The sequence below is a fragment of the Bombina bombina genome, chromosome 5 (genome assembly GCF_027579735.1).
Source record: "Bombina bombina isolate aBomBom1 chromosome 5, aBomBom1.pri, whole genome shotgun sequence".
NCBI classification, from domain to species: domain Eukaryota; kingdom Metazoa; phylum Chordata; class Amphibia; order Anura; family Bombinatoridae; genus Bombina; species Bombina bombina.
Genome location: NC_069503.1, coordinates 1,105,947,503 through 1,105,969,475, shown reverse-complemented (window position 1 = coordinate 1,105,969,475; position 21,973 = coordinate 1,105,947,503). Strand labels below are relative to the sequence as shown.

The 21,973-nt window shown below is 41.3% G+C and overlaps 1 protein-coding gene across 10 annotated transcripts in view; it reads left to right on the top strand.

The window, feature by feature from the left end:
* Positions 1-21,973, top strand: part of PTK2 (protein tyrosine kinase 2) — a 773,150-nt gene that overhangs the window by 314,946 nt on the left and 436,231 nt on the right. For 9 of the 10 annotated variants that reach the window (XM_053715391.1, XM_053715387.1, XM_053715388.1 and 6 more), the window contains one exon: positions 6,104-6,270. In XM_053715391.1, the coding sequence (XP_053571366.1) occupies positions 6,104-6,270 (167 nt within the window). Of the gene's footprint in view, positions 1-6,103; positions 6,275-21,973 lie in introns of those variants that run through there. The other variant, XM_053715395.1, reaches the window with a different exon arrangement.

Genomic DNA, 21,973 nt, shown 5'->3' with positions numbered 1-21,973 from the left:
AACCGTCACTAAAATCCATGGCTGTTCCACACAGGACTGTTGAGAGCAATTAACTTCAGTTGGGGGAACAGTGAGCAGTCTCTTGCTGCTTGAGGTATGACACATTCTAACAAGACGATGTAATGCTGGAAGCTGTCATTTTCCCTATGGGATCCGGTAAGCCATGTTTATTAAGATCGTAAATAAGGGCTTTACAAGGGCTTATTAAGACTGTAGACTTTTTCTGGGCTAAATCGATTCATTATTAACACATATTTAGCCTTGAGGAATCATTTATTCTGGGTATTTTGATATAATAATATCGGCAGGCACTGTTTTAGACACCTTATTCTTTAGGGGCTTTCCCAAATCATAGGCAGAGCCTCATTTTCGCGCCGGTGTTGCGCACTTGTTTTTGAGAGGCATGACATGCAGTCGCATGTGAGAGGAGCTCTGATACTTAGAAAAGACTTTCTGAAGGCGTCATTTGGTATCGTATTCCCCTTTGGGCTTGGTTGGGTCTCAGCAAAGCAGATACCAGGGACTGTAAAGGGGTTAAAGTTAAAAACGGCTCCGGTTCCGTTATTTTAAGGGTTAAAGCTTCCAAATTTGGTGTGCAATACTTTGAAGGCTTTAAGACACTGTGGTGAAAATTTGGTGAATTTTGAACAATTCCTTCATGTTTTTTCGCAATTGCAGTAATAAAGTGTGTTCAGTTTAAAATTTAAAGTGACAGTAACGGTTTTATTTTAAAACGTTTTTTGTACTTTGTTATCAAGTTTATGCCTGTTTAACATGTCTGAACTACCAGATAGACTGTGTTCTGAATGTGGGGAAGCCAGAATTCCTATTCATTTAAATAAATGTGATTTATGTGACAATGACAATGATGCCCAAGATGATTCCTCAAGTGAGGGGAGTAAGCATGGTACTGCATCATTCCCTCCTTCGTCTACACGAGTCTTGCCCACTCAGGAGGCCCCTAGTACATCTAGCGCGCCAATACTCCTTACTATGCAACAATTAACGGCTGTAATGGATAATTCTGTCAAAAACATTTTAGCCAAAATGAACACTTATCAGCGTAAGCGCGACTGCTCTGTTTTAGATACTGAAGAGCATGACGACGCTGATAATAATGGTTCTGAAGGGCCCCTAACCCAGTCTGATGGGGCCAGGGAGGTTTTGTCTGAGGGAGAAATTACTGATTCTGGGAACATTTCTCAACAAGCTGAACCTGATGTGATTACGTTTAAATTTAAGTTGGAACATCTCCGCATTCTGCTTAAGGAGGTATTATCCACTCTGGATGATTGTGACAAGTTGGTCATCCCAGAGAAACTATGTAAAATGGACAAGTTCCTAGAGGTCCCGGGGCTCCCAGAAGCTTTTCCTATACCCAAGCGGGTGGCGGACATTGTTAATAAAGAATGGGAAAGGCCCGGTATTCTTTTCGTCCCTCCCCCCATATTTAAAAAATTGTTTCCTATGGTCGACCCCAGAAAGGACTTATGGCAGACAGTCCCCAAGGTCGAGGGAGCGGTTTCCACTTTAAACAAACGCACCACTATACCCATAGAGGATAGTTGTGCTTTCAAAGATCCTATGGATAAAAAATTAGAAGGTTTACTTAAAAGGATGTTTGTTCAGCAGGGTTACCTTCTACAACCAATTTCATGCATTGTCCCTGTAGCTACAGCCGCATGTTTCTGGTTCGATGAGCTGATAAAGGCGGTCGATAGTGATTCTCCTCCTTATGAGGAGATTATGGACAGAATCAATGCTCTCAAATTGGCTAATTCTTTCACCCTAGACGCCACTTTGCAATTGGCTAGGTTAGCGGCTAAGAATTCTGGGTTTGCTATTGTGGCGCGCAGAGCGCTTTGGTTGAAATCTTGGTCAGCTGATGCGTCTTCCAAGAACAAGCTACTTAACATTCCTTTCAAGGGGAAAACGCTGTTTGGCCCTGACTTGAAAGAGATTATCTCTGATATCACTGGGGGTAAGGGCCACGCCCTTCCTCAGGATCGGCCTTTCAAGGCAAAAAATAAACCTAATTTTCGTCCCTTTCGTAGAAATGGACCAGCCCAAAGTGCTACGTCCTCTAAGCAAGAGGGTAATACTTCTCAAGCCAAGCCAGCTTGGAGACCAATGCAAGGCTGGAACAAGGGAAAGCAGGCCAAGAAACCTGCCACTGCTACCAAGACAGCATGAAATGTTGGCCCCCGATCCGGGACCGGATCTGGTGGGGGGCAGACTCTCTCTCTTCGCTCAGGCTTGGGCAAGAGATGTTCTGGATCCTTGGGCGCTAGAAATAGTCTCCCAAGGTTATCTTCTGGAATTCAAGGGGCTTCCCCCAAGGGGGAGGTTCCACAGGTCTCAGTTGTCTTCAGACCACATAAAAAGACAGGCATTCTTACATTGTGTAGAAGACCTGTTAAAAATGGGAGTGATTCATCCTGTTCCATTAAGAGAACAAGGGATGGGGTTCTACTCCAATCTGTTCATAGTTCCCAAAAAAGAGGGAACGTTCAGACCAATCTTAGATCTCAAGATCTTAAACAAGTTTCTCAAGGTTCCATCGTTCAAGATGGAAACCATTCGAACTATTCTTCCTTCCATCCAGGAAGGTCAATTCATGACCACAGTGGATTTAAAGGATGCGTATCTACATATTCCTATCCACAAGGAACATCATCGGTTCCTAAGGTTCGCATTCCTGGACAAGCATTACCAGTTCGTGGCGCTTCCTTTCGGATTAGCCACTGCTCCAAGGATTTTCACAAAGGTACTAGGGTCCCTTCTAGCTGTGCTGAGACCAAGGGGCATTGCTGTAGTACCTTACTTGGACGACATTCTGATTCAAGCGTCGTCCCTTCCTCAAGCAAAGGCTCACACGGACATTGTCCTGGCCTTTCTCAGATCTCACGGATGGAAAGTTAACGTGGAAAAGAGTTCTCTATCTCCGTCAACAAGGGTTCCCTTCTTGGGAACAATAATAGACTCCTTAGAAATGAGGATTTTTCTGACAGAGGCCAGAAAAACAAAACTTCTAGACTCTTGTCGGATACTTCATTCCGTTCCTCTTCCTTCCATAGCGCAGTGCATGGAAGTGATCGGTTTGATGGTAGCGGCAATGGACATAGTTCCTTTTGCGCGCATTCATCTAAGACCATTACAACTGTGCATGCTCAGTCAGTGGAATGGGGACTATACAGACTTGTCTCCGAAGATACAAGTAAATCAGAGGACCAGAGACTCACTCCGTTGGTGGCTGTCCCTGGACAACCTGTCACAAGGGATGACATTCCGCAGACCGGAGTGGGTCATCGTCACGACCGACGCCAGTCTGATGGGCTGGGGCGCGGTCTGGGGATCCCTGAAAGCTCAGGGTCTTTGGTCTCGGGAAGAATCTCTTCTACCGATAAATATTCTGGAACTGAGAGCGATATTCAATGCTCTCAAGGCTTGGCCTCAGCTAGCGAGGGCCAAGTTCATACGGTTTCAATCAGACAACATGACAACTGTTGCGTACATCAACCATCAGGGGGGAACAAGGAGTTCCCTAGCGATGGAAGAAGTGACCAAAATCATTCTATGGGCGGAGTCTCACTCCTGCCACCTGTCTGCTATCCACATCCCAGGAGTGGAAAATTGGGAAGCGGATTTTCTGAGTCGTCAGACATTGCATCCGGGGGAGTGGGAACTCCATCCGGAAATCTTTGCCCAAGTCACTCAGCTGTGGGGCATTCCAGACATGGATCTGATGGCCTCTCGTCAGAACTTCAAAGTTCCTTGCTACGGGTCCAGATCCAGGGATCCCAAGGCGGCTCTAGTGGATGCACTAGTAGCACCTTGGACCTTCAAACTAGCTTATGTGTTCCCGCCGTTTCCTCTCATCCCCAGGCTGGTAGCCAGGATCAATCAGGAGAGGGCGTCGGTGATCTTGATAGCTCCTGCGTGGCCACGCAGGACTTGGTATGCAGATCTGGTGAATATGTCATCGGCTCCACCTTGGAAGCTACCTTTGAGACGAGACCTTCTTGTTCAGGGTCCGTTCGAACATCCGAATCTGGTTTCACTCCAGCTGACTGCTTGGAGATTGAACGCTTGATCTTATCGAAGCGAGGGTTCTCAGATTCTGTTATCGATACTCTTGTTCAGGCCAGAAAGCCTGTAACTAGAAAGATTTACCACAAAATTTGGAAAAAATATATCTGTTGGTGTGAATCTAAAGGATTCCCTTGGGACAAGGTTAAGATTCCTAAGATTCTATCCTTCCTTCAAGAAGGATTGGAAAAAGGATTATCTGCTAGTTCCCTGAAGGGACAGATTTCTGCCTTGTCTGTGTTACTTCACAAAAAGCTGGCAGCTGTGCCAGATGTTCAAGCCTTTGTTCAGGCTCTGGTTAGAATTAAGCCTGTTTACAAACCTTTGACTCCTCCTTGGAGTCTCAATTTAGTTCTTTCAGTTCTTCAGGGGGTTCCGTTTGAACCCTTACATTCCGTTGATATTAAGTTATTATCTTGGAAAGTTTTGTTTTTAGTTGCAATTTCTTCTGCTAGAAGAGTTTCAGAATTGTCTGCTCTGCAGTGTTCTCCTCCTTATCTGGTGTTCCATGCAGATAAGGTGGTTTTACGTACTAAACCTGGTTTTCTTCCAAAAGTTGTTTCTAACAAAAACATTAACCAGGAGATTATCGTACCTTCTCTGTGTCCGAAACCAGTTTCAAAGAAGGAACGTTTGTTGCACAATTTGGATGTTGTTCGCGCTCTAAAATTCTATTTAGATGCTACAAGGGATTTTAGACAAACATCTTCCTTGTTTGTTGTTTATTCCGGTAAAAGGAGAGGTCAAAAAGCAACTTCTACCTCTCTCTCTTTTTGGATTAAAAGCATCATCAGATTGGCTTACGAGACTGCCGGACGGCAGCCTCCCGAAAGAATCACGGCTCATTCCACTAGGGCTGTGGCTTCCACATGGGCCTTCAAGAACGAGGCTTCTGTTGATCAGATATGTAGGGCAGCGACTTGGTCTTCACTGCACACTTTTACCAAATTTTACAAGTTTGATACTTTTGCTTCTTCTGAGGCTATTTTTGGGAGAAAGGTTTTGCAAGCCGTGGTGCCTTCCATTTAGGTGACCTGATTTGCTCCCTCCCTTCATCCGTGTCCTAAAGCTTTGGTATTGGTTCCCACAAGTAAGGATGACGCCGTGGACCGGACACACCTATGTTGGAGAAAACAGAATTTATGTTTACCTGATAAATTACTTTCTCCAACGGTGTGTCCGGTCCACGGCCCGCCCTGGTTTTTTTAATCAGGTCTGATAATTTATTTTCTTTAACTACAGTCACCACGGTACCATATGGTTTCTCCTATGCTAATATTCCTCCTTAACGTCGGTCGAATGACTGGGGTAGGCGGAGCCTAGGAGGGATCATGTGACCAGCTTTGCTGGGCTCTTTGCCATTTCCTGTTGGGGAAGAGAATATCCCACAAGTAAGGATGACGCCGTGGACCGGACACACCGTTGGAGAAAGTAATTTATCAGGTAAACATAAATTCTGTTTTTTGTTCATTTAACTTAGTTTAATTATATATTATGTGTTGTGTGATTATTTTATTATGTTTACAATGCTGTTTAGCATTTAAAGTGTTCATTTCAAAGCTTTAAAAATAATGTATTAGGTGTTACTTATGACAATATATATAACTCCCTCACTTCCCATTGACTTACATTATAAACTGGGTTTCAATTTACAACGGTTTTGATTTACAACCATTCCTTCTGGAACCTAACTCCGGTGTAAACTGAGGGCTACCTGTGTATGTATATATGTGTGTGTGTGTGTGTATATATATATATATATATATATATATATATATTCCACTTTCTCTTTATTTATTTTTCCAGGGTATTAGGTAGAGGCTGATTTAATGGCAAATGGGTCTTGTTTGAACAGAATGTGTTTTTAAATTCTATAAGCAGCAAGTTATTTGTATTCAAAAATGCTTTTCCAATACTACAGTACTGAAATCTGTGTGCATATTTCAGTGTTTATGTATCTAAATAAAAAGTATTTCATATTAGATGTACTTACGTATGTCCATTTTTATTACAGGGTATTATCCAGAAGATTGTAGAAAGTCACAAAGTGAAGAATGTGGCTTCCTATGGGATACGGCTTAGTCACTTACTCTCTGAGGATGTTCATTGGTTGCATCCTGATATGGGTGTGTCTCATATACGAGAGAAATATGAGCAGGCTCATCCGCAAGATGAGTGGAAGTAAGTTTATATACACACAACGTACATCTGACTTAATGAGACCGTACACACAATTATAAACGGCACTGTATTTAATGTGATGGTAAATTTAGCATTTCTAAAACTCTAGGGATTTACCATCACTGAAAATAAAGACGACCTTTATTCATCAGTTAAAAAAACCCATGATGAATAGGTACCTTTATTTGCTGCGGCTTCAGCGCTAACCTAAGTGCCTCTGGCTGCCAATGACATAGCTCAGTTCTTTCAATGAGGTTATGTTTCCACTGATCTGCATTATGCTGTAGGCAAGCATAGCTATTGACTAAGAGGGGAAAACGTCGCCTCATAAAAAAAACCTGAGCTATGCCACGTGCGCCCAGAGGCACTTAGGTTAGCGCTGAAGCCATGGCGAAATAAATGAATGAAGGTTGCCTTTGTTTTTAGTGATGATTAATACTAGCGTTTTTGAAACGCTAGAATTTACCATCACTTTAAATAATTGCAGGGAAATGGAGTTCCATATCTTTTAAATGGACAGTCAAAATTAAACTTTTATGGTTCAGATAGAGCCTAGTTTTTCAACATGTGGTACATTTAGCCCTGGGGTATTTTGTGCATTGGCAAGGGTTACTCTTTGGTTTACCCATTGTTATTATTTTATCCCTGATGCAGGTAAAGAGTTTCTCATTTCCGCTCTCAAAAACCCTTGTCAGCTTCTCACTCACTGTGACTGACTCGCACGTTCTCCTGTAACCATAATCCTTAGAATCTGGCCAGTTAAAGGCACAGTCTAGTCAAAATTAAACGTTCATGATTCAGACAGGGCATGCAATTTTATACAACTTTCCTATTTACTTTTATCATCAAATTTGCTTTGTTATCTTGGTTTCCTTTGTCGAAAGCTAAACCTAGTTAGGCCCATATGCTAATTTCTAAGCCTTTGAAGGCCTCCTCTTATCTCAGTGCATTTTGATTTTTTTTTACAGCTAGACAGTGCTAGTTCATGTGTGTCATATAGATGACATTGTGCTCACTCCGGAGGATTTACCTAGGAGTCAGCACTGATTGGCTAAAATACAAGTCTGCCAAAAGAACTGAAATAAGGGGGCAGTCTGCGAAGGATTAAATACAAGCTAATCACAGAGGTAAAAAGTATATTAATATACATGTGTTGGTTATGCAAAACTGGGGAATGAGTAATAAAGGGATTATCTATCTTTTTAAATAATAAACATCCTGGAGTAGACTGTCTCTTTAATGACAAAAGGTCTTCAGTTGAGAAACACTAATGCAAAGTGTCACTTTGGAAATGCTCAAGTAAAATCTGCCTAGTTGAAATGTGCCAGGTAAAGTGTACTGTACCCATGTTGTGCTCCAGTGAATTGAGACATGTTTGTACTGAAGCTAGATGCAGAGAGGTGGTACCATGAATATTACTTCCCTTATCATATGCTAAAATGTAAGATTGTATTTTGCTGGTTTTGTTTTAATTAATGTATAGATTGGATACAGCATAAAATTTTAAACCAATTACCTAGAGTAATCCTAGGATAGCTCAGGAGCGTGCACATATATTTAGCCATCTGACTGCAGTGTTTGCAGCAATCTTTATAGCAATGTTATACAGAGCTGCAAACACTGCTGCCATAGACTGCTGAAGACACCTCCTGAGCTCTTATCAACCTGTCTAGGTTTACTCTTCAACAAAGTATACCAACAGAATAACGCCTATTTTATTATTATTATTATTCTTTATTTATAAAGCGCCAACAGATTCCGCAGCGCAAATACAGGAGGAATTGGGAGCCCTATGTGGGAACCTACAATATAAATGGGTAGGAGGGTGAGAAACAGGAGGTTGGGACTGCAAAGGTGGGAATGATGTTAGTGTGAAGTTAGATGAGGGCAACTATTAGGCAAGTGGAATTCATTAGTTACTGATTTGGTTATAGGCTTCCCTGAACAAGAAGGTCTTTAGGGAGCGTTTAAAGGAGGAGAGGTTGGGGGAAAGTCTGACAGCTCGAGGAAGTGCGTTCCAGAGGGTTGGTGCCGCACAAGAGAAGTCCTGTAGTCTAGCATGGGAGGCGGTGATGGTAGAAGAGGCAAGGAGTAGATCGTTGTTGGATCTTAGGGGACGGGCTGGAGTATATTTGTTGATGAGTGAGGACAGGTATGGGGGGGCCTGCATTGGTAAGAGCTTTGTAGGACAGAGTGAGAATTTTGAATTTAATTCTGCTGTGAATAGGGAGCCAGTGAAGGGACTCACAGAGGGGTGCGTCAGATACAGAGCGTCGGGAGAGGTGGATTAGCATAGCAGAGGCAGTCTGGGACATGTTGATTTTTAGGTGGTGAGAGGCCATCCAGGAAGAAATGCCAGATAAGCAGTCGCTGATGTGGGAAAGGACAGAAGGAAAGAGTGCAGGGTTGGATAGGTAGATCTGAGTATAATCAGCATAGAGGTGATAGTTGAAGCCATGGCTACTAATAAGTTTACCCAGTGAGGAAGTATAAATAGAGAAGAGTAGAGGGCCTAGAACAGAGCCTTGAGGTACTCCAACAGACAGAGGCAATGGAGAGGATGAGTCGCCAGCAAATGAGACCGAAAAGGACCTATTAGAGAGATAAGAGTGGATCCAGGAGAGGGCAATGTCATAGAGCCCAAGGGAGCTGAGAGTCCGTAGGAGGAGGGGATGGTCAACAGTGTCAAAGGAAGCAGACAGGTCAAGTAAGATAAGCATAGAATAGTGGCCATTGTTTTTAGCAGAAAGAAGATCGTTAGTAACCTTGTTGAGGGCAGTCTCAGTTGAGTGTTGGTGACGGAAGCCAGATTGCAGGGGGTCAAGCAATGAGTTGGAGGATAGGAAGTGTGTTAGGCGATCGAAAACTAGTTTTTCCAGGACTTTAGAGGCTAGCGGATAATTTAAATATATTGGAAAGTTAACTTTGCATCTAAATCACAAATGTTTAATTTTAACTTTACTGTTACTTAAATTGTTTTCTGAATTGTTTGTTTAGGTATTTCATCTCTATTCAATTAAACTGATTTTAAAATTCCTGAAAGCAGAAAAATATATCTGATGCTTAATATATAATTTCTCTGGGTGATGTATCAGAAGCAAATTTGTTAAATTGTGCAATACATTTGAAAGCCTCTTATTTCTGCTATTATAAGAATTTTATCATGTAGCAGTAGTGCAGATTAAGAGTATCTCTATGTAAATTAATGAATGCTACATTGGTACCGGAAATATTCTGTTGACTATAGTTTGTCAAAATGTAGTGAGATTTAAAGTTGTTAAAATCAAGGTAGATGTTTTTTTTTGGGCTGTTTATTTTTGTCGTTTTAATCAGTTTTTGGAAAAATATCTCTTTGAAAAAGTGTTTTGAAACTCATCTGGAAAAAATTTGTGCATGTGCTAATTAAACAATTTATTGTAATAGTTATGTTTACTTGTCATAACCTTGTTTCACTGAACATTGCAGTAGGTACAGTACGTATGATAAAGCAGATGCAATAGTAAGTTCACTTCCTGGGTAAATAGGCTCTTAAAGTGAAAGTAAATCCTAGCGTTTTACAAACGCTAGGATTTACTATTGAAACAAATAAAGGGGACTTTCATTCATGAAGTAAGTATAAGATACTTCATGTAGAAAGCTCCTTTATTTGATTCAATCGATCACTGTTTTTACCTTGTACAGCAGCCCACGGCAAAAAAAAAAATTGACACTGAAGAGGTGACATTTTGTGTATGTATGTATTGGGTACTTGTAAAGCGCGGCTAATCACCCATAAGGGTCTCAAGGCTCTGCTCATTTTATGAAAGGCTGAGTGGACCTCACCAGGGATCGAACCTGCAACCCTTGGGTTGCTACAGAGCTCAGCCACAGTGCCAGCATGCTGAGCTATCTGTCCGGCATTTTCACCTCTTAGCCAATAGCCGTGCAGTAAATCCAGCTCCCATGAGTGCAAGCCGGATTTACCGCACGGCTATTGGCTAAGAGGTGAAAGCGTTGCCTCTTAGCCAAATTTTTTTTTTGCCATGGGCTGCTGTACAAGGTAAAAACGGCGATCAATTAAATCAAATAAAGAAGCTTTCTACCTGAAGTACCTTATACTTCATGAATGAAAGTTTTTTTTTTTTTTTTAAAGGTGACCGAGTGGAAAGGGATAGTGGAGTTAAACAACTTTCTATTATTAAATTTTCTATGTTCTCTTGCCATTGTTTGTAGAAAAGTAGGGACATAAGCTTGGAGCGTGCATGTGTGAGCAGCTAAAAGGCATCAGTTTTGTGAGAATGTTATCCATTTACAAGAGCACTAGATGGCAGCACTATTTCCTGCCATGTAGTGCTCTAGATGCTTACCTAGCTATTTTTTCAACAAAGAATAGCATGAGAACAAAAATTTGATAATAGAATTAAAATGTAAAATGTTATGCTCTATCTGAATCTGTCTTAGCCTGTGCACCTTATATTCCATGCCAGTAATATAATTGGAGTTTTAGACGCCATATTGGAAATGGAGGTTTGCAATGAAAGCTCTTAGAAAGGCTGTTTTCCTTAAAGTGAATGTAAAGTTTCATCAAGTAGTGCCCGGTTTTTAAAAATACTATTAAAAACAGGGGCACTTTTATTGATAAAACTTTACATTGCACCATATTTGTAGAAATACTTACCTCTTCGTCTTGACAGCCACTCCAGCACTTTGCCAGCCCGTCGCAAGCCTCTTCCTACGTCAGCAATGACGATTCCGGCATCCTCCTATCACGGCTTCCCCCCGGGGGAAGCATTGCCTAAAGCAATGCCTTGATTGGAGGAAGGCCGGAATCATCATTTCTGACGTAGGAAGAGGCTTGCGACGGGGTAGCAAAGTGCTGGAGCGGCTTTCAAGACGAAGAGGTAAGTATTTCTACAAATATGGTGCAATGTAAAGTTTCATCAATGAAAGTGCCCCTGTTTTTAATAGTATTTTTAAAAACCGGGCACTACTTGATGAAACTTTACATTCACTTTAAGGGACAAGTGGCTTTTTACTTAAAAGCAAGTGACGGGTTCAAGCAGGGTGCTTCCTGAAATATGCCTATGTTTGGCACACATAGAACTCCAAGGTTTACTAGTCAAAAAATAATTAAGGGAATTAGAAAAAATCCTAATGACCCTGTTAATGGTATTAGCAGGCACTAGTTTAATTTTTTTATTACAACCTAAATATGTTTTTCTTATTTCTGCTTCTTTGCTATGTATTTAACAAGAAGTGTGTGATTCAAATGGAAAACCTGTTTCAGATGGAAGACAAAATACTTTTAAATTTTACCCTTTAGATGAAACTGTTCAGCTTTTAGAAACCTCTCTAAGGGTGATGCTGCAGTTATAGTTATGTAAAAATATGCATTTAGACGATTTAGGTTTATTTAAAGGGCCAGTTTATCCAAAAACTTTCTCTCCTTTAATTTGTTCCCAATTATCCATTTTACCTGCTGGAATGTATTCAATTGTTTACAAATAGCTCCTTAGCCTTTATATTGGCATTTGAGATAGCTTGTTAAGCCTGTAGTATACCTACCTATACTGAAAGTTTCTAAACCTAGGTATAGGCTATTGAGAAACTATGTAAACACAACCAGCAGAATAAATTACACTCACAGTGGCGCCATATAGATGAAACAACTCATTCTCAAGAACCAAATGTTCTTCATACTAGTTCATAAATATATTGGCATAGGTGGGTGCAACGTTGGACCCCATTGCTGTCCCTTGTCGCTGGATTTAAAAGGTATCTTGGAATAGAAAATTATTGCAGCAAATAATTTTCTCTAACAGTTCAGTAAGGAAATGTTGCTCCTGCAATGTAAACTTCTTACTACCTGTCAATACACTTTTAATAACATCAATGCCACTTGTGTGTGTGATAGATGTATATAGACTAACAATATCAAGGCTATAAAAGATACATTTTCTCTTGTTAAGTGTAGTCAGTCCACGGGTCATCCATTACTTATGGAATATATCTCTTCCTAACAGGAAGCTGCAAGAGGATCACCCAAGCAGAGCTGCTATATAGCTCCTCCCTTCACATGTCATATTCAGTCATTCTCTTGCAGCCTAACTAAAGATAGGTCGCTGTGAGAGGTCTGTGGTGTTTTTTAACTTAGTTTATTTCTTCAATCAAAAGTTTGTTATTTTAAATGGCACCGGAGTGTGCTGTTTGTTCTCGGGCAGCATTAGAAGAAGAATCTGCCTGCGTTTTCTATGATCTTAGCAGACGTAACTAAGATCCACTGTCTGTTCTCATCTGAGGAGTGAGGTAACTTCAGAAAAGGGGAATAGCATGCAGGGCCCCCCTGCAAACGAGGTACGTGCAGTAAATTATTTTTCTGAGGAATGGAATTGACTGAGAAAATACTGCTGATACCAATGTAACGTAAGTTCAGCCTTAAATGCAGTGATAGCGACTGGTATTAGGCTGATGAGTGTGTGTACACTGAATGTATTTTTCTAAGGAATGGAATTGACTCTGAAAATACTGTTAATACTGAAATAATGTATGAGCCTTAACTGCAATAAAAGCGACTGGTAGCAGGCTTATTAATAACACTTCATAACTTTTCAAATGTATGTTTAAAACGTTTACTGGCATGTTAATCGTTTTTTGTGAGGTACTTGGTGATAAAACTTATTGGGGCATGATTTTTACCACATGGCCATCTTTGTTTTCTGCATAGAAACAGTTATCTGAGCTTCCCCACTGTTGTAATATGAGTGGGAGGGGCCTATTTTAGCGCTTTTTTGCGCAGTAAAAATTCAGTCACAATCTGTCTACTTCATCCTCCATGATCCAGATCGTCTCTAGAGAGCTCAGGGGTCTTCAAAATTCATTTTGAGGGAGGTAATCAGTCACAGCAGACCTGTGACAGTGTGTTTTGACTGTGATAAAAACGTTAATTATTAAATTGTTATCCGTTTTTGGGTATTAAGGGGTTAATCATCCATTTGCTGGTGGGTGCAATCCTTTGCTAATTTAATACATTTACTGTGAAAAATTGGTTGCTATAACTATTTTGGTTCATTGTTATTTCAACTGTGACAGCTTTTTGTGCTTCTTAAAGGCACAGTAGCGTTTTTTATATTGCTTGTAAATTTATTTAGAAAAGTATTTCCAAGCTTGCTAGTCTCATTGCTAGTCTGTTTAAACATGTCTGACACAGATGAATCTCTTTGTTCACTATGTTTAAAGGCCAATGTGGAGCCCAATAGAAATTTGTGTACTAATTGCATTGATGTTACTTTAAATAAAAGTCAATCTTTACATGTAAATTATCACCAGACAACGAGGGGGAAGTTATGCCGACTAACTCTCCTCACGTGTCAGTACCTTCGCCTCCCGCTCAGGAGGTGCGTGATTTTGTGGCACCAAGTACATCAGGGAGGCCCTTACAAATCACTTTGCAAGACATGGCTACTGTTATGACAGAAGTATTATCTAAATTGCCAGAATTAAGAGGCAAGCGCGATAGCTCTGGGTTGAGGACAGAGCGCGCAGATGAGGTGAGAGCCATGTCAGATACTGCGTCACAGTTTGCAGAACATGAAGACGGAGAGCTTCATTCTGTGGGTGACGGATCTGATCCAGGGAGACTGGATTCAGAGATTTCTAATTTTAAATTTAAGCTTGAGAACCTCCGCATATTGCTAGGGGAGGTATTAGCGGCTCTGAATGATTGTAACACGGTTGCAATTCCAGAAAAATTATGTAGGTTGGATAGATACTATGCGGTACCGGTGTGTACTGACGTGTTTCCTATACCTAAAAGGCTTACAGAGATTATTAGCAAGGAGTGGGATAGACCTGGTGTGCCTTTTTCCCCTCCTCCCATATTTAGGAAAATGTTTCCTATAGACGCCACCACACGAGACTTATGGCAGACGGTCCCTAAGGTGGAGGGAGCAGTTTCTACTTTAGCTAAGCGTACCACTATACCGGTGGAGGATAGTTGTGCCTTTTCAGATCCAATGGATAAGAAATTAGAGGGTTACCTTAAGAAAATGTTTGTTCAACAAGGTTTTATCTTACAGCCCCTTGCATGCATTGCGCCTGTCACTGCTGCGGCGGCATTCTGGTTTGAGTCTCTGGAAGAGGCCATTCGCACAGCTCCATTGGATGAAATTATGAACAAGCTTAAAGCACTTAAGCTAGCTAACGCATTTGTTTCTGATGCCGTCGTACATTTAACCAAACTTACGGCTAAGAACTCCGGATTCGCCATCCAAGCGCGCAGAGCGCTATGGCTTAAATCCTGGTCAGCTGACGTGACTTCTAAATCTAAATTGCTTAATATTCCTTTCAAAGGGCAGACCTTATTCGGGCCCGGCTTGAAAGAAATTGTAGCTGACATTACGGGAGGTAAGGGCCATGCTCTACCTCAGGACAGGGCCAAATCAAAGGCCAAACAGTCTAATTTTCGTGCCTTTCGTAACTTCAAGGCAGTAGCAGCATCAACTTCCTCCGCTCCAAAACAGGAAGGAGCTGTTGCTTGTTACAGGCAGGGCTGGAAAGTTAACCAGTCCTGGAACAAGAGCAAGCAGGCCAAGAAACCTGCTGCTGCCCCTAAGACAGCATGAAGAGAGGGCCCCCTATCCGGAAACGGATCTAGTGGGGGGCAGACTTTCTCTCTTCGCCCAGGCTTGGGCAAGAGATGTCCAGGATCCCTGGGCGTTGGAGATCATATCTCAGGGATATCTCCTGGACTTCAAAACATCTCCTCCACGAGGGAGATTTCATCTTTCAAGGTTATCAGCAAACCAAATAAAGAAAGAGGCGTTTCTACGCTGTGTACAAGACCTCTTACTAATGGGGGTGATCCACCCAGTTCCGCGGACGGAACACGGGCAAGGATTCTATTCAAATCTATTTGTGGTTCCCAAGAAAGAGGGAACCTTCAGACCAATCTTGGACTTAAAAATCCTAAACAAATTCCTAAGAGTTCCATCATTCAAAATGGAAACTATTCGAACCATCCTTCCCATGATCCAAGAGGGTCAGTACATGACCACAGTGGACTTAAAGGATGCCTACCTTCACATACCGATTCACAAGGATCATTATCGGTACCTAAGATTTGCTTTCCTAGACAGGCATTACCAGTTTGTAGCTCTTCCCTTCGGATTAGCTACGGCTCCAAGAATCTTTACAAAAGTTCTGGGCTCACTTCTGGCGGTACTAAGACCGTGAGGCATAGCGGTGACTCCGTACCTAGACGACATTCTGATACAAGCGTCAAGTTTTCAAACTGCCAAGTCTCATACAGAGATAGTTCTGGCATTTCTGAGGTCGCATGGGTGGAAGGTGAACGTGGAAAAGAGTTCTCTATTACCACTTACAAGGGTTCCCTTTCTAGGGACTCTTATAGATTCTGTAGAGATGAAAATTTACCTGACAGAGGCCAGGTTATCAAAACTTCTAAATGCTTGCCGTGTCCTTCATTCCATTCCACACCCGTTAGTAGCTCAGTGCATGGAAGTAATCGGCTTAATGGTAGCGGCAATGGACATAGTACCATTTGCGCACCTGCATCTCAGACCGCTGCAATTGTGCATGCTAAGTCAGTGGAACGGGGATTACTCAGATTTGTCCCCCCTACTAAATCTGGATCAAGAGACCAGAGATTCTCTTCTATGGTGGCTTTCTCGGCCACATCTGTCCAAGGGGATGACCTTTCGCAGGCCAGATTGGACGATTGTAACAACAGACGCCAGCCTTCTAGGCTGGGGCGCAGTCTGGAACTCCCTGAAGGCTCAGGGATTATGGACTCAGGAGGAGAAACTCCCCCCAATAAATATTCTGGAATTAAGAGCAATATTCAATGCTCTCCTAGCTTGGCCTCAGTTAGCAACTCTGAGGTTCATCAGATTTCAGTCGGACAACATCACGACTGTGGCTTACATCAACCATCAAGGGGGAACCAGAAGTTCCCTAGCGGTGTTGGAAGTCTCAAAGATAATTCGCTGGGCAGAGTCTCACTCTTGCTACCTGTCAGCGATTTACATCCCAGGCGTGGAGAACTGGGAGGCGGATTTTCTAAGTCGCCAGACTTTTCATCCGGGGGAGTGGGAACTTCATCCGGAGGTCTTTGCTCAACTGATTCATCGTTGGGGCAAACCAGATCTGGATCTCATGGCGTCTCGCCAGAACGCCAAGCTTCCTCGTTACGGATCCAGGTCCAGGGACCCGGGAGTGGTGCTGATAGATGCTCTGACAGCCCCTTGGGTCTTCAACATGGCTTATGTGTTTCCACCATTTCCAATGCTTCCTCGTTTGATTGCCAAGATCAAACAGGAGAGAGCTTCGGTGATTCTGATAGCGCCTGCGTGGCCACGCAGGACCTGGTATGCAGACCTAGTGGACATGTCGTCCTGTCCACCGTGGTCTCTGCCTCTGAGACAGGACCTTCTAATTCAGGGTCCTTTCAACCATCCAAATCTAATTTCTCTGAGGCTGACTGCATGGAGATTGAACGATTGATTCTATCAAAGCGTGGCTTATCGGAGTCGGTTATTGATACCTTAATACAGGCTAGGAAGCCTGTTACCAGAAAAATTTACCATAAGATATGGCGTAAATATTTATATTGGTGCGAATCCAAGTGTTACTCATGGAGTAAGGTTAGGATTCCTAGGATATTGTCCTTTCTACAAGAGGGTTTAGAAAAGGGCTTATCTGCTAGTTCGTTAAAGGGACAGATTTCTGCTCTGTCTATTCTTCTACACAAACGTCTGGCTGAAGTTCCAGACGTTCAGGCTTTTTGTCAGGCTTTAGCTAGGATTAAGCCTGTGTTTAAGACTGTTGCTCCGCCGTGGAGCTTAAACTTAGTTCTTAACGTTCTTCAAGGCGTTCCATTTGAACCCCTTCATTCCATTGATATCAAGCTGTTATCCTGGAAGGTTCTGTTTTTGATGGCTATTTCCTCGGCTCGAAGAGTCTCTGAGTTATCTGCCTTACATTGTGATTCTCCTTATCTGATTTTTCATTCAGACAAGGTAGTTCTGCGTACTAAACCTGGGTTCTTACCTAAGGTAGTTACTAACAGGAATATCAATCAAGAGATTGTTGTTCCATCACTTTGTCCTAACCCTTCTTCAAAGAAGGAATGACTTTTGCATAATCTGGACGTAGTCCATGCCCTGAAGTTCTATTTGCAGGCAACTAAAGATTTTCGTCAAACTTCTTCCCTGTTTGTCGTTTACTCTGGACAGAGAAGAGGTCAAAAGGCTTCGGCTACCTCTCTCTCTTTTTGGCTTCGTAGCATAATACGTTTAGCCTATGAGACTGCTGGACAGCAGCCTCCTGAAAGGATTACAGCTCATTCTACTAGAGCTGTGGCTTCCACCTGGGCCTTTAAAAATGAGGCCTCTGTTGAACAGATTTGCAAGGCTGCAACTTGGTCTTCACTTCACACTTTTTCAAAATTTTACAAATTTGACACTTTTGCTTCTTCGGAGGCTATTTTTGGGAGAAAGGTACTTCAGGCAGTGGTTCCTTCTGTTTAATGTTCCTGCCTTGTCCCTCCCTTCATCCGTGTACTTTAGCTTTGGTATTGGTATTCCATAAGTAATGGATGACCCGTGGACTGACTACACTACAAGAGAAATAAATTTATCAGGTAAGCATAAATTATGTTTTTCCTAGTTATCTGTTAACTCATCAATCTTCAACAAAAAACACTTGTCTCTAATGTATGATGAGCATTGCAGTACAAAGGGCCTTAAGATTTTATCCCAGTAAATTTAATAATAATAATAATAATAATAATAATAACTAGTCTCCCAGTGGGACTCAAAGCGCTTTTTCAGCGCTTGCTTTTGGAATTCACCAAATTGGCAGCTGAATAGTAATAGTTGTTGTTATTACCCAATTTAATGGTACTCATTTTATCGACCTCTGAAAGATGAAGGGCTGAGTCGGCCCTGCCGGGATTTGAACCTGTGACCTTGGATCTTTTAAACAGGCTTTTGTTTTAGTCAGGGCATTTACCAACTGAGCTACCTCACCGATAGAAAAATAGTAAAGATAGAATCTGACCCAGCCACTATTGGGTGACCTGGTGGTTTTTGTGAACTTTCTCTCAGTTAAGATTCCAAGTAATAGATTGGGTCCCTATGCCAAGAAGAGGTGGCAATAGGGACCTGATATTGAAAAGACAGGAAATGTTTTGGATTTATAAATTGGATGCACTAAGCCCAAAAGGTATGAACAGAGATTTTGTTTTAAATGTTTGTAATAGATCTTCAAATGGCTGCTTTATATTTGTATTTATTTTTATTTGTGTGTATTGAATTGTTTTCACTTTCCAACAGGAGGAGCTTATCCTTCTGAGAATGTTGTGGAGGAAAGTTAGAGTTAAAAGGGGAGGTGCTATACACCTGTGTGAGGTATTTAAGGTGATATGGTACACATTTGTATTTTTGTATTTGATATGGCTAAGGGTATGTAACCCAAAACGTAGTCTTCTTTTTTGTACCTGCTCCTGAAGAATGGAATAAAGAGGTTATCTACAGTGTTTGGTGGTGCTGCCTATTTAATGTTCTTTCTAAGTATTGTACAGAGACAGAGATAAAGGGAAGCATTTGAGGGATAAGATAACCAGATCTGATCTGTCAGCAAGCTAAGCCTATTTGGATGGGTTGTTTTTTCAAGGAACAAATCCAGCTATTTATTTTGCAAAAAAATTAGCAATTCCTCATACATTTTATACGCTTCAGCTGGTATAACAAGTCACAAGGAACACATTCAGGGAAAAACAATTTTACAAAGAACTGTCCCTTTAAAGATGTGGATAAAATGGAATTAAATATTGGGAAACATTCTTACAACAGATTCTTAGTCTGCCTCTGTGCAGATTATTTTTTTTCCAAGTAATTCATATGACCAGTGTTCTTTGATTATGTGTCTAGCATGAAAATGGTTTCATCCATACTCACAGAAGCAGTTATTGATCTCCTGAATCCTAATGCAAGAGACGTATTCACTACTAAACTATTCTAACATGCTCTATGGTTGTGATACGAAGATGGAAATACAGGTTCCAAGATGAACGTTTTATAATCTTTATTTTGAAATCAATATACCATTTGGCGAAAAAATTAGATCCTCATTGCAATAATAATAGAGGAGATAATTTTTCTTCTAAAGATATCAAGGATATGAAACAATACAGCAATCAAATATTTGTTGTCAAAGTCAGTAACAGTTTTTTTAAGAAGAATCTTCCCATGACTTTTGCTCTCAAACATGGAAGGCACATTATTTGTTACCATATCTGTCCATAAATTACCTCAGCAGGGGTGATCAGATAAGAAACTGCAAAATTATGCAAGTTTTGCCAACAAAATGACCGTGGCTAGCTTTGTCTAATCCACTAACAATACTTGTTTACTACTCAAAATAAAGCAAGTCGGGGTAAAGTTTGGCTATAATAAACAATTGTAGCAATTGTTAATGCATAAAAAAATGCCTGCAAAAATTCTGTTTTATGTCCTTTTAAGAGAGGCTGACCCTCAAAAACATTTGATAAATTTAGAGACTTTAACCCCTTAATGACCACAGCACTTTTCCATTTTCTGTCCGTTTGGGACCAAGGCTATTTTTACATTTCTGCGGTGTTTGTGTTTAGCTGTAATTTTCCTCTTACTCATTCACTGTACCCACACATATTATATACCGTTTTTCTCGCCATTAAATGGACTTTCTAAAGATACCATTATTTTCATCATATCTTATAATTTACTATAAAAAAAATTATAAAATATGAGGAAAAAATTGAAAAAAACACACTTTTCTCCAACATAGGTGTGTCCGGTCCACGGCGTCATCCTTACTTGTGGGATATTCTCTTCCCCAACAGGAAATGGCAAAGAGCCCAGCAAAGCTGGTCACATGATCCCTCCTAGGCTCCGCCTACCCCAGTCATTCTCTTTGCCGTTGTACAGGCAACATCTCCACGGAGATGGCTTAGAGTTTTTTAGTGTTTAACTGTAGTTTTTATTATTCAATCAAGAGTTTGTTATTTTGAAATAGTGCTGGTATGTACTATTTACTCAGAAACAGAAAAGAGATGAAGATTTCTGTTTGTATGAGGAAAATGATTTTAGCAACCGTCACTAAAATCCATGGCTGTTCCACACAGGACTGTTGAGAGCAATTAACTTCAGTTGGGGGAACAGTGAGCAGTCTCTTGCTGCTTGAGGTATGACACATTCTAACAAGACGATGTAATGCTGGAAGCTGTCATTTTCCCTATGGGATCCGGTAAGCCATGTTTATTAAGATCGTAAATAAGGGCTTCACAAGGGCTTATTAAGACTGTAGACTTTTTCTGGGCTAAATCGATTCATTTTTAACTCATATTTAGCCTTGAGGAATCATTTATTCTGGGTATTTTGATATAATAATATCGGCAGGCACTGTTTTAGACACCTTATTCTTTAGGGGCTTTCCCAAATCATAGGCAGAGCCTCATTTTCGCGCCGGTGTTGCGCACTTGTTTTTGAGAGGCATGACATGCAGTCGCATGTGAGAGGAGCTCTGATACTTAGAAAAGACTTTCTGAAGGCGTCATTTGGTATCGTATTCCCCTTTGGGCTTGGTTGGGTCTCAGCAAAGCAGATACCAGGGACTGTAAAGGGGTTAAAGTTAAAAACGGCTCCGGTTCCGTTATTTTAAGGGTTAAAGCTTCCAAATTTGGTGTGCAATACTTTTAAGGCTTTAAGACACTGTGGTGAAAATTTGGTGAATTTTGAACAATTCCTTCATGTTTTTTCGCAATTGCAGTAATAAAGTGTGTTCAGTTTAAAATTTAAAGTGACAGTAACGGTTTTATTTTAAAACGTTTTTTGTACTTTGTTATCAAGTTTAGGCCTGTTTAACATGTCTGAACTACCAGATAGACTGTGTTCTGAATGTGGGGAAGCCAGAATTCCCATTCATTTAAATAAATGTGATTTATGTGACAATGACAATGATGCCCAAGATGATTCCTCAAGTGAGGGGAGTAAGCATGGTACTGCATCATTCCCTCCTTCGTCTACACGAGTCTTGCCCACTCAGGAGGCCCCTAGTACATCTAGCGCGCCAATACTCCTTACTATGCAACAATTAACGGCTGTAATGGATAATTCTGTCAAAAACATTTTAGCCAAAATGAACACTTATCAGCGTAAACGCGACTGCTCTGTTTTAGATACTGAAGAGCATGACGACGCTGATAATAATGGTTCTGAAGGGCCCCTAACCCAGTCTGATGGGGCCAGGGAGGTTTTGTCTGAGGGAGAAATTACTGATTCAGGGAACATTTCTCAACAAGCTGAACCTGATGTGATTACGTTTAAATTTAAGTTGGAACATTTCCGCATTCTGCTTAAGGAGGTATTATCCACTCTGGATGATTGTGACAAGTTGGTCATCCCAGAGAAACTATGTAAAATGGACAAGTTCCTAGAGGTCCCGGGGCTCCCAGAAGCTTTTCCTATACCCAAGCGGGTGGCGGACATTGTTAATAAAGAATGGGAAAGGCCCGGTATTCCTTTCGTCCCTCCCCCCATATTTAAAAAATTGTTTCCTATGGTCGACCCCAGAAAGGACTTATGGCAGACAGTCCCCAAGGTCGAGGGAGCGGTTTCCACTTTAAACAAACGCACCACTATACCCATAGAGGATAGTTGTGCTTTCA